At 39.6% G+C, this 13,852-nt stretch overlaps 2 protein-coding genes across 3 annotated transcripts in view; one reads left to right on the plus strand and one right to left on the minus strand.

Moving 5' to 3' along the window:
* LOC148442112 (uncharacterized) overlaps positions 1 to 2,061 on the plus strand; it is a 119,271-nt gene extending 117,210 nt beyond the window's left edge. Inside the window, exon 2 of one of the 2 annotated variants that reach the window (XM_088464224.1) lies at positions 1,170 to 2,061. In XM_088464224.1, coding sequence (XP_088320350.1) covers positions 1,170 to 1,964 — 795 coding nt within the window. In that variant the 3' untranslated portion in view covers positions 1,965 to 2,061. Of the gene's footprint in view, positions 1 to 816 lie in introns of both variants that reach the window. The other variant, XM_088464222.1, reaches the window with a different exon arrangement.
* Positions 1 to 13,852, minus strand: part of LOC148442113 (uncharacterized) — a 97,248-nt gene that overhangs the window by 37,583 nt on the left and 45,813 nt on the right. The window lies entirely within an intron of this gene.

Genomic DNA, 13,852 nt, shown 5'->3' on the forward strand with positions numbered 1-13,852 from the left:
CAGTCTGTAGGTGGAGGGGCTGGCAGACAGGGGTGGCACTTAGAGGATACATAGTGAGGAAGGAGCATACAGAGGTGGGTGAAGATGAGAGCAGGAAAGCTTTAGTAAAGAAGTAGATCTACAGAGTTTGTGAAGCTTAGGAGAGTCAGTAGGTGAGAGTACCAGGGGTGGGGAGCAGCACAGGTAAAGTCCTGGAGGCAGGAGTGGGAGGATGTAATTAGTTGGGAGGAGAGGCACCAGTTCTTGGCAGAACAAAGTGGGCGGTGGTAGTCTGGAGGGAAATGGAGAAGTAGGGGGGAGATGATTGGTTGAGGGCATTTTAGGTGAGTTTGAATTGGGTTCTCACATGGGTAGGGAACAAGTGTTGGGCCTGTAGGGGAGACTGAAGCTGTTATTTTGGAGATGATGAGCCAGGACAGATTGGAGGGGAGAGAGGTGGGAGTTGGGGAGGCCACATAGGTGTAAGTTGCAGTAGAAGAGTCTAAAGATGTACAGTGAGTGGATGAGGGCCTTAGGTGCCTCTAGGGTGAGAGAGGGGCTGATCCTGGAGATATTTTAAAGATAGAACTGACAAGACTGTAAAAGGAACTTAATGCGGGCATTAAAGGATATCTCCAAGACTTCAGACTTGTGGGATAGAAGAGATGGAAAGGTTGTCGATGGATAGTAAAATTGAGGGAGGTGAGGGGACTCCACATGGTAGGAAGACGATCAGCTCATTCTAAGACATGTTAAGTATAAGAAAGCGCTGAAACATCCATGAACATTTGCTCCTCAATGTAAACATTTATGTCTATTCTCATTTGTTTCCTGTAGATGAACACACAAGCAGGAATATCTCAGAGGGAGATCTCATCGTGTCGCCAGATTTTAAAATAGAAGATGAGAACATCACACAAGATTTTCCAGGAGAAACTCCCATTACCCTAAATATACATCCAACACTTCACAGTACGGATATATCATCTGATCCCTCTAATCATGAAGAACATTCTCCTGATAATTCAGATCTTGTTATACACAGTACAGCTCATAAAGGTGATACGCTATTATCTTGTTCTGAATCTTGTAAAAGTTCTATACGTCACTCAGTTTTTGTTAGACATCAAAAAATTCACTCAGGTGAGAAACCATTTCCATGTCCTGAGTGTGGGAAATGTTTTGCACAGAAATCAGAACTTGTTAGACATCAGAGACATCACACAGGTGAGAAACCATTTCCATGTTCTGAGTGTGGTAAATGTTTTACACAAAAATCACATCTTGTTACACATCAGAGACGTCACACAGGTGAGAAACCATTTCCATGCTCTGAGTGTGGGAAATGTTTTACACTGAAATCACATCTTGTTACGCATCAGAGACGTCACACAGGTGAGAAACCATTTCCATGTTCTGAGTGTGGGAAATGTTTTGCACAGAAATCAGATCTTGTTACGCATCAGAGACGTCACACAGGTGAGAAACCATTTCCATGCTCTGAGTGTGGGAAATGTTTTACACTGAAATCAGATCTTGTTACACATCAGAGACGTCACACAGGTGAGAAACCATTTCCATGTCCTGAGTGTGGGAAATGTTTTGCACAGAAATCAGATCTTGTTACGCATCAGAGACGTCACACAGGTGAGAAACCATTTCCATGCTCTGAGTGTGGGAAATGTTTTACACTGAAATCAGATCTTGTTACACATCAGAGACGTCACACAGGTGAGAAACCATTTCCATGTTCTGAGTGTGGGAAATGTTTTACACAGAAATCAAATCTTGTTACACATCAGAGAAGTCACACAGGCGAGAAACCATTTCCATGCTCTGAGTGTGGGAAACGTTTTATACAGAAATCAGCTCTTGTTACACATCGGAAAAGTCACACAGGTAAGAAACCATTTCCATGTTCTGAGTGTGGGAAATGTTTTACACAGAAATCGCATATTGTTACACATCAGAGATGTCACACATGAGAAATTCAATTTCAGTCAGCTAATATACATGAAACAGGTATCAATAATAATTATTGAAAAAGCTGTGTATATTATAATGTAAATAATAAAAGCCAGCATGAATACATTTACAGCGTGTATACTCCATTGTGTATGGACTTCACTGAGTTATTGAGGTCTTTACGTAAGGCTGCTACCTTTTGTTGCACTTTCTCCCTCTACTCCTGTTATTTCCCTGGGTGACTTTAATAATGTAATGGATCCTTCCATAGACCATTGGAGAAAGTTAATTATTTCTTTACCCCCTTCCCAGTGCCCTTTATCTAAATGAATTGCATACACCAAGAAAAAATTGATTGTTATGCGCTGACACAAAAGCGGCTGGTACAGGGATAGTCACACCCTGAAATCAATCACAGTAAAACACAAAAGAACCAGCGCTAAAAAAGATGGACGGTGATCTTTAAATAATGAAAATTTCATTTATTATAAAAAAACAAGAGTAAAACAGTAAATGCCACACATGATAATGGTTGAATGAATGATCAGCACTCTCAATGTGGGATTCCAATGAAAGATATGAACACAGTGTTAAAATATATCTCTGATCCTGTATATTGAGCAGATGGTATAGGACCTAGGACTCCTTCCACTATATCCAAGGTTTTGAGATTTCAAGCAGCCCATATGAATAGTCAGTACAATTGGTTTTAACACAGTCTTTAGCATCCAAAGAGCAAATTGAATAAGCTGTTAATAATCCACCTGTATTTTTTTCTGCATGCCGTATTCTCATTGGTTAGACAGAAATGACACCCATAGACCACATATTTCTAAATTTCTGGACTCCATCATATAGTGTATATCCCCGCCAATAAGGTGACGTGTTCCGGATAATTACCCCTGGGTATACACTATATGATGGAGCCCAGGAATTTAGAAATATGTGGTCTATGGGTGTCATTTCTGTCTAACCAATGAGAATACGGCATGCGATCATGTGACACTAGGTTATCACATGATTGCATTGCCGTTAATTGTACAATATAGATTCTGATCAAGATAAATTTTCCCTACACCATTTACGGGTAAGTGGGATTGCCTAATCTTAGCTTTGTTTAAGCCTTTTTTTATTAAATGTGTTTGATGGAATTTTTTCTTTTCATTTATTAATTTTATTGCCACTACATGTGTTATTAATTAACCAATTACTCCTGGGTATTTAACTACCCCAACAATATGAACCAATGCACATACTCCTGAGGAAGCTAGGTGCCTCTTGCCTAGTGAAACGCATTGAGGTGATTGCTCTGGGAATCCTGCTAACATTGGACTTTACTTTGGACCCCCACAACCTTTCCAGGACTGAGTGCAGCGCCGGAACAAAATACAGGTGGATTATTAACAGCTTATTCAATTTGCACTTTGGATGCTAAAGACTGTGTTGAAACTAATTGTACCGACTATTCATATGGCTGCTTGAAATCTCAAAACCTTGGATATAGTGGAAGGAGTCCTAGGTCCTATACCATCTGCTCTATATACAGGATCAGAGATATATTTTAACACTGTGTTCATATCTTTCATTGGAATCCCGCATTGAGAGTGCTGATTGCTGTATTGGGCTGGTTGGATGTCTGGTGTGTCCGCTATCCCTCTACCTTTTCCTGTCAGTCCTCTTTGTCACGTATTGAAATGGTTTTTATTTCACCTATTTTGGTTCCCAGAGTTTCTGTAGTTGATTATTTGTCGAGGGTGTCTCCGACCACTCTCCTCTGTGCATTAGTATTGGTTCCTCCCTTTCGGACGGTGCCCGCTTTTGGAAACTTAACCCATTCTGGCTAGACCTAGTGGGTGCCGGCCCTGAATGTGAAGCTGCTTGGGTTTTCTATCGTGTGGATAATGCCTCATGTACTGATGTTTCTCTCCTTTGGGATTCCTTTAAGGTAGTTCTAAGGGGCACCTTTATTAAGCGTATTGATAACATTAAATTATTTCATGGGGAGACTTCCGGTGGGCGGGGCATCAAGTATGGCCGCGTTTTAACTTGGCTCCCTGTGAAGGACAGTGAATCCTGAAACATCAGGGCACGAAACACAGAATTGAGCCTAGCTGTGTTCACTATGATATCCCTCTTCACCTGAGGAATCCAGGGATACCTATATTGTCAGGGAGCCTAAAGTATTTTCCCCGGAATCCAGCCATTAATTCAATGGCCTACATGAACGCCGGGAGCCTGCTTGGCGCGAACACACCCTGACAACCAGAAGGGTTTCCCTTGTGGGACTTCAACGCTTGGGAAGTCTCTTACCTGCTGTCCGCTAATTTGCTGCAGACTCGGCATTGCTGGAACTAAACAGGGCTAACGGGGTCCTCTTGGAGCCGACAGGACCTTCAGCGCGGACGAGCGCTGCCTGCTCCCGGTGGGCATTCTGTGACATACCGCCCCTGGCCTGCGGGAGAGACACCACCTATTGCTGATTCGGCGGCTGCCTACTGCTGTGTACGCCCGCTGTGGACCTGCTGACTCCAGGTGGGGGTGGTGCTGCCATCCACTGACTGAGGCTGCGGACGCTGGAGACGTCTTCTCCCGGTTGCCCTTACCTGATGTGCCAGCCGTAGATGTGGAGGAGCGGCTCCTTATCTGCAAATTGACCAATCTTCTGTGCCAACTGCCTTGTTCAGGGAGCTGTGGAGAGCTGTGGAGCCGCTGCGCCTCTGCCATCCTGCAGAGCTGCTGGGGATCGTCCCGGAGATTGCAGCTGAAGTCGGGGGTCAGGTACCGCATGCGCTGCCTAGCGCTCTGACTTACCTGCCTAGGTGACTCTAGTGACCAATGCCTGTGATATAGGTCACTGAATATTCTGGCCTGGCTTGTCAGAGATGACCAGTCCTGTCACCTGTTTGTGACCCTTGGCATTGTCTTCCTTGCGTTCCCCCCCCCCCTCTGGTGCTAGCACTTTACTCAAAGAGTTTTGTTGAAAGCATTCAACGCTCCGAATATTTTGTGTGGAGAAACTTTACAAATGCGATGTGTTTTCCTGATGCTATAATACATTGTACTGTTTTTTTTTTCTCTGTGATATTTGCATAATTACATATAGGTTGTACTGGGCTAATGCAGAATTGTTGGCTGCTGATATATGGTAGTTTTATTTGAGACGCACTACACTGTGCCCATTTTTACAATTTTTGTGTTCATTCTAAGAAGTGACCATACAACTGCTGCTGTCAACAATGTATATGATACAATCTAAACTAACAACCACAATGTGATTACTATGGTTATAGCTTTATTGTACAAATCCGAGTAGCTTCAACCCCCTAATTCTTGCATTGTAAGTCTATGAATCCTTTAAACTAACTATTGCCAAATACTGTATTGGCTGCGTAGGACAACTATAAATGTTACTGTCTTGTTTCTGTGTGCTTGGATATGGACAAATACGTCCATAAAAATACTTCAAATAAAACTCCCCAATCTAATACAAATACTAGAATGAATAGATCTGGCAAATCCACTGGGAAATCCCAGCCTCCACCTACCCCTACTGGGGAGGAAACATCGGCTATTCATCAATTACGGAAATGGTTCAGGAGATTTCCAAACTGATAATGCCCCAAATAGAAAAAATTGAAAAAAAACTTGAAAACATTATTTGATACGGCTCTTACTAAAATAGAGGCAAACACAACTAGAATTAACACACTGGAGCAAAGAGTGAGTGATACAGAGGACCAGACTCATACGCTCCAAAATTCTTCAGACACATTAACAAATTCTGTTCAAGCCATGCAGGCCAAAATAGATGATCTGGAGAATAGACACAGGAGAAATAATCTCCGGTTTATCGGAATTCCACCAAAAATACGGGATTCGCAGCTATCGGAATACATTATTACCTCAGTGATAGGAACACTTGACATCCCAGATGCCACGTTGCTTTCTCATATTGACAGGGCTCATCGAATTGGCCCAGAAAGACAGGATGTAGCAGGCAGACCCAGACCAGTTATTGCGAGATTCCTGGACTATAGGATGAAGGAACACATTTTGCGTGCTTATCGCAAAGTTTCTCAGTTACTGGTTAACGGGGATCGTATCTTGATATTTCAAGATTTTTCGGCATCCGTTTCTCAGAAACGTAGAGAGTTTTCGGAGGTCTGTAAGATATTACATGTTCATAACACACGTTTTGCTTTAATGTATCCAGCGAAACTCAAGATTCCAGAATAACGGCCGTACGTTGTTCTTTACTGATTCGAATCAAGTTAAAGAACATGTCTCACGTATGTTCAGACGACAAGACAATCCTCCACACGATTGATTGAATTTATCTAATTTACCTGGTGTAGTTCATAGATTTAATGTATCTGTACTATAATAAGATACTTGGGATTTGTTACTTTTACAAATCTGGAATATGATAGAGAACAAATATAAACAATTTATTTCAAGTTATGTTCTGCGACCGCCAATGTGTTTATTGGTGCTCGCTTGGTTTTGGATAATAATGGAAAATTTGAGAAAAAGATGGATAAAGCAATGTATGTTTTCTAAGTTAATCTATAAAGGTGTCTGGCTGGCCTTCCCCCCCCTTATGATGAGATTATCTTGTTTAAACTGCAGAATATACACACACCTCAACCTCCCTGCTTGCTGGGACTGGGAGGAGGTGGTTCTTATGATATCTCTGATTCAACACACCCACCCACGTCAGGGAATTGGCTAGTGCAGCTATAACAAATCCTGGAGTTCTGTCCTCCTGCTCTGACAAATATTTTGGGATAGTTTCTTGGAACGTGGGGGGTCTTAACTCTCCAATCAAACGTAAAAAAGTGGTCTCTCATCTTAAAAAACTTCGCCCACAAGTAATGTTTCTTCAGGAAACACACTGGCTGGCAGGAAGTGCATCGTCCCTAAAGGCTCCTTGGCTGGATCAATGTATTTCAGCGGACTACCAACGGAAAGCTAGGGGAGTGGCGATTCTATTCCATAGAGATCTCCAATTCACCATTTTAAATACTGTATCAGATCCTAATGGTAGATATCTTCTACTAGATGTAGAAATCTGGGGTTTCAAATATACTTTAATTAATATATACGCTCCTAATGTTGCAACCTCCGAATTCCTCCAAGATTTTACCCATTTCCTGGTTCAAAGGAACAATTATCCTATCATTATGGGTGGTGACTTTAATTTTGTAGATAACCCCTTTATAGATAAACAACCTGTTCCACGTAATCCAAACTCCCCAGTTTGGAAACAGATTCAGCTTCTCCGCTCAGCCCTCCAGCTCACTGATATTTGGCGCCTTCTCAATCCAACTGATAAATCCTTTACGTTTTACTCAGGGGTTCATAAGTCCTGGTCTAGGATAGATCTCATCTTAATATCTGATTCCTTAGTTACACGGGTGGGAGAAACGGACCTTTTGAATATTGTTGTTTCAGACCATGCTCCTATATCAGTGACCATGGAAAGAGCACGGCAGGCGGGAGGGCAGAGAGGATGTCACTTTCCCAGTTATCTGTATCAATCAGCTGATTTCAAACAATTTCTGACTGATAAATGGATGTTGTTTGTAGATGACACCATAGAACACTGGGATACTCCCACTTTATTCTGGGGCACATCAAAAACCGTCTTGAGAGGCCACATTATAGACTATGTATCCCGATTAAAAAAAAAGTCAAATGCTGACTACCTCGCACTACATAACTCATTGAATTTGGCCTTACAAAATCATATGGCTAACCCATGTGACGAGACGTTAGTTAGGTACACCGAAGCCCAACAGCTATTAAATGATTTTTTATTGTCACAAGCCCTACGGAATTTAGTTTTCTCTAAATTTAAATATTATAAATGGGGCAATAAGACTGGTCGCCTCTTAGCAACAATGTCCAAAAGTAAGACATATAAACGATATATAACGGCGATACGTCACCCCCAAACTAATCAAATATTGACTGATTCCAAGAACATTCTGGAACAATTTGAAAGTTATTTTAGTACCTTATATTCAACTCTTCCGTTTGATGCAGACCATCATAGCCGAATAATGCAAGACGCACATTTACCTAGCATATCCGTAGAGCAGTCTGAATCGCTCAGTTTGCCAGTTACGCTTTTAGAAGTTAGTTCGGCTATTTCTCAGCTACATCTCCATAAGTCCCCAGGCCCGGATGGGCTGTCAAATGAGTTTTACAAGATACTCCAACCACACATAACCCCTACTTTAGAAGAGCTATTCAATAATATCCTGCAGAGCCATACACCCTTTCCCTATTTTAACTCTGCTTATACTATATTGATCCCCAAGCCCAATCGAAACCCCCAGGAAATAGATACATACAGACCAATAACGCTGCTTAATTCGGATATAAAAATATTTGCAAAACTTATGGCAGACAGATTACAAAACATACTCCCCCAAATACTAACGGTACATCAACTAGGATTTGTGCGAAACACGCACTCTGTTAAAGGCATACGCTCAGCCATAGCGGCAACAATTGCCTCTTCACAGTCACATGCTTCTAAAAATATACTACTGAGTTTAGACACATCAAAAGCTTTTGACACAGTTCTTTGGCCACATCTATATTCGGTGCTTAGAGCTAGAAACCTTCCCTCTTTGTTTATTGACCTAATTCATTACCTATATGCCTCGCCAACTAACATCCTACAAATCAACGGCCACAACAGTGCGCCAATTACTATGTTTCGAGGAACTCGTCAGGGTTGTCCCCTGTCTCCAATTCTATTTAATCTGGTGATAGATCCCTTGTTACGTCTTTTGCATAATGACTTGGACTTCCACGGGATTAAGATAGGAAATAAAGAAATTAAACTCACTGCCTTTGCAGATGATATTCTGCTTTATATATCAAACCCAGCAGTCACTACCTAAAATATTTCATATTTTAAAGCAATTTGGAGACTGCTCGGGATTCCAAGTTAATTGGTCAAAGTCGGTAGCACTTCGACTGGGTTCCGGAAACTTTCTGGTAAATGGTTTGGGGGAGGCTGAACTAAAATGGAGATCGGACTTTATAACCTATTTAGGTATTGTTATACCACGGAGGCCAAGTCTTCTGTATGAACTAAACTACACATCTGCTATCCGAGGGGTGTCTGGTGAGCTGGAGGGCTGGAAGGCATTGCCACTATCCTATATAGGCAGGGCATATTTAATCAAGATGGTGTCATTCCCTAGATTGTTATATTTGATCCAAGTTTTACCTTTAATGTTGACACTCAAAGACACCCAACAACTTAATTTCTTATTTCGGAAATTCATATGGAGGGGTAAGCGTCCCCGTATTGGGCTTATAAAGTTGCAACAAACTGTAACTAATGGGGGAATTAATTTTCCAGATGTCCAGTTGTATTGCCAGGCGGCTCATCTTAGATATCTCAAAGATTGGCTACATTGTCATGATAACTATGCAGTTACCTCTCTGGAAAGAGAATTTCTTCAGGGGGGCGATCTAATATCTTTCTTGCATTTATATGATCAAGAAATTTTACCCCAATATCGAGATAACCCTTTACTATGGTCTGTCAGAAAATTATGGTGCATCACACGCCACAAATATAATTTAAACGCTCATAACACATTATTTCTCCCATTGATATCAAATCCTGATTTTCAGGAAGGGCAAGCTGGATACCCTTTTACTATCTGGAGAGTAGGCGGAGTGACCAGTATAGGATGCATGGTAAATATGGAGGCCCACCGACCCCTCACGTTCCAAGAGATGTCTGAAAAATATCCAGTGACAACTGGATACCCTGTAGCATTTTTACTGGCACAGCACTATGTCAGTCTGGTACTAAGACGTTTTTCTTCTGCTGACTGGGATAGTTTACTGGATGTGATGCTGAGGCAACGATCTCAGAATAAAGGGGCAATTTCTTCAGCTTATAATTGGCTTCGAAGCTCGTTAGATCACACCAAATCTCAGAGAGGTATTGTGGTTTGGACCTCCCAGGTTCCGAGTCTGCGGGTGGATGAATTGCTAGACGCACATTACAAAGCCTGTAGATCATTCCCTTCCGTTATGTATACGGAAATGTTCCTTAACATATTACACAGAACGTATCTTTCCCCACATAGGAGATTTTTGATTGGTTTATCTGATTCGCATCATTGTTTTAAATGTGGAAATCCCCGGGCAGACCTAAAACACTGCCTTTGGGATTGCCCTATAATACGTAAATTTTGGATTGATGTTCATTCATATTCAGTAACACATTTAATCAATTATTTACCTCTCAGTCCAGAGTGGGCACTGTTTGGGATTATTTCCAGTGATTTGCGTATAACAAGAGGAAGCCGTAAACTATTGTTGGCAGTGAGTACCGCGGCAAGGAAATCCATCCTGCAGAGCTGAATTAAACCGGAGCCACCTCCTATGAGTCTTTTCAAAGCTAAACTGTTCTATCTCTTTAGAATGGAGTGGGTAGGAGCTACTTTGGAAAAGGAGACACAGGTTTAACGTTTCTTCGCAGTTTGGGAGAGTTACATTGTAAGCCTTTCTACAGCTGTTAAGACACAGATATGTAACTCATTTTCAAATACTACTTGGTTCATGCATCGTATGGTGGATAACGATCCTCCAATAGTTTTGTAAATATGGATTATAGATATTAATTTACAGACAAAATTTCAAGGGTATTGCTCGAGGAGGAAAAGTGGGGGTGGAGATAGGCGAACTAACAAAGACATCTTTTGTTATATTTCTTTCTTGAAATGTATTTTTTTTTATTCTTTTTTGTACTGTCTGTGAAACTTGAATGTTTCCCTTTTTATGAAGGTACAATGTCAGAAACAGTGTTTGTTATACAATATTTGACTTATCTAGTGTATTTCTGATAAGACACAATTTGTACTAACATTTATCATTATTTTTCTTGACTATTTTGTGTACTGTTTGATAATATGCATTGCTTTAATAAATAAAGTGTTTAAAAAAAAAAAAATCTGACAGTTTATTGTACGGTGTCTACACAGCCAAAGTCTCAACCTGATTCTGTTGTACTGTTGACAAGCGGAATGGCGAGCACCTATGTGGACATTGTCTATGTGTGTGTGTATATATACACACACGCACAATGCCCACATAGGTGCTCTGCACTCCACTGGTCAATAGTATAACATGCCCAGGCATGTACTTTGTGTTTTGTGTGTGTGCATATATATATATATATATATAAATATATATATATATATATATATATAATATATATAATAATTTACACACACGCACACAAATGCCCACATAGGTACCCTGCATTCCACTGGTCAATAGTATAACATGGCCAGGTATGTACATTGTGTTTGTGTGTGTGTGTGTATGTATGTGTGTATATATGTATATATACATATATATAAAATGTACATACCTGGCCATGTTCTGCTATTGACCAGTGGAATGCAGGGTGCCTATGTGGGCATTGTGTGTGTGTGTGTGTGTATGCGTATATATGTGTGTGTGTGTGTGTGTATACGTATATATGTGTGTGTGTGTGTGTATGCGTATATATATGTGTGTGTGTATATATTTAACCTCTCATCACACGAGCTCACTTAATAAAGGCCTCTTTCGCCCTGACTGCAGTCTAATAACTTCCAATTGTTTATTGACCTAAATAAATTTATTAGAAAGCTCACAATAAAGAGACACTTTACAAAAAAAGAGACATTAGTAGAGATTAATACGTACACCCTTTCTAAGTCTGGCCTTAAGTTGCCCTCAAAATATTATCCTTTAGAATCAAGAAGTAGTCAAATTGAAATGTTCTACCAATCAGTGAAAAAATATTTATGTGAGGTAGACGATTACCCTTCATGGCGCAAAAACTCAAAATAATTTGACTACTTGTGAGAAAAATGCTCTAAAGTAATGAGGGGTTAATACTGAAACAGGCAGATAAAGGCGGAGGCCTGGTGATAATGAATAGAGAGGATTATGAGATTCAGGGCCATAGATTGTTAGATGACGTCTCCTCATATATTAAACTTGATGGGGATCCTACATCTAATTTTGTGGAAGAACTAAGAGTGATTCTAGTGGATGCACTAAGACAAGAGCTCATAAATAAAGATGAATTTCAATACCTGGTAAAAAATAACCCAGCGATACCCATATTCTATTTTCTCCCTAAAATCATAAACGTTTAATAAATCCCCCAGGGAGACCTATAGTGGCGGGCATTGACTCTCTTACGGCACGTATCTCAGAATACATTGAGATTTTTTTGAGTAAATATGTTTATAGGTTAAAGTCTTACACCAAAGATACCATGACCATATTACTATTGGAAAATTTTGCCTGGGAGGATGATTATCACTGGGTAACCATTGATGTCCAATCATTATATACAATGATTGACCATATGAGAGGTATTGAATCATGCAAAGAGTTTCTTGTGAATTGTAACTAAGTGAATATCATAAAGATTTTATTTGTACTCTCATAGATTTTATATTGAAACATAATTATTTTAAATTTTTTAACTATTTTTATTTACAAGTCTGTGGAACTGCGATGGGGACTATATTTGCACCCAGCTTTGCCAACTTACATATGGGCAGCTGGGAAAATGTTTTTATATATGGTACTACCACTTTTAGAGATAATATTGTTTTATATCAACAATACATCGATTACATTTTAATTGTATGAAAAGGTACTAGATTGAAATTTGAAGAGTTTATGGAATTTATTAAGGGCAATAACTATAATTTATCTTTCACATACAAGTTTGATGATCACCAAATTGAATATCTGGACATGATATTGATGAATACTGAGACTGGAGTCCACACGAAAAGTTTTGTAAAGTCAGTAGATACCAACTCTTATGTGCACTTTGATAGTGGCCATGCTTTAAAATGGAAAACCAACATACCATTCTCACAATTTTGCAGAGTGAAGCAAAATTGTAGCATATAGGATAAATGTGAGGAACAACTTGAGGAATACTCAAGTAGATTTAGGGAAAGGGGCTACCCTAAGGACCTCCTTAGGGAATCCATTACCAGAACTAGAAATACCAACAGGTCAGAACTCTTAAGATATAAAGAGAAGTGTGATAAAGACAAAGAAGTCCTATTCATCACCCCATTTAATAGAGATGAAAAAAACATATGCAATATTCTAATGAAACACTGGGGTATTTTAAAAATTGATGGGGTTCTAAATACCATCCTACCAGACAAACCCAAAGTGGTTTTCAAAAAGGCTAAAACTTAAAAAGCATACTTGCACCTAGCCAATTAAAAATGAAGACTCCCAAAAATATGAGTATATGGGAGAACCAATGAAAAGGCTTTTTTAAGTGTGGTCATTGAAATATCTGTAGATTTGTGCACCCCATTACCAAGTCTTTTATGAATTTTAATGATTCTAAAAGCTTTTTGATTAAGGAATACATGAATTGTATAACCACATGGGTGATATATGTTTTAGAATATCCCTGTAAGCTAAAATATGTTGGTAAAACAAAAAGACCCTTTAAAATGAGAATACAAGAGCATGTGCGTAGTATTAAAAACAAATTGGATAACCATAGTGTTCCCAGACATTTTAAATTAGTCCATAACTGATATAGATGGTTTGAAATTTAAAGCTATAGAGCATGTGGAAATGGGTGAGAGAGGAGGCGATATAGATAATTATCGAAAAGAGAGATGTTCTGGATATATACATTGAACACTCTAGCTCCCAATGGACTAAATGATAACTATGAAATTGCTCCTTTTTTAATTTACTTTTTAATCCAGTTTGTATTTTGATTCTTTTATTAGTTCTAACTTATTTGTTTCCATATATATTGTCATTTTTAGAAGTTGTTTTAATGTTGTAATTGTTTTTAAATTATTTATGGGATTGA

The sequence above is a fragment of the Taudactylus pleione genome, unplaced genomic scaffold, assembly GCF_031769625.1.
Source record: "Taudactylus pleione unplaced genomic scaffold, aTauple2 ptg001616l, whole genome shotgun sequence".
Taxonomy (NCBI): Eukaryota; Metazoa; Chordata; class Amphibia; order Anura; family Myobatrachidae; genus Taudactylus; species Taudactylus pleione.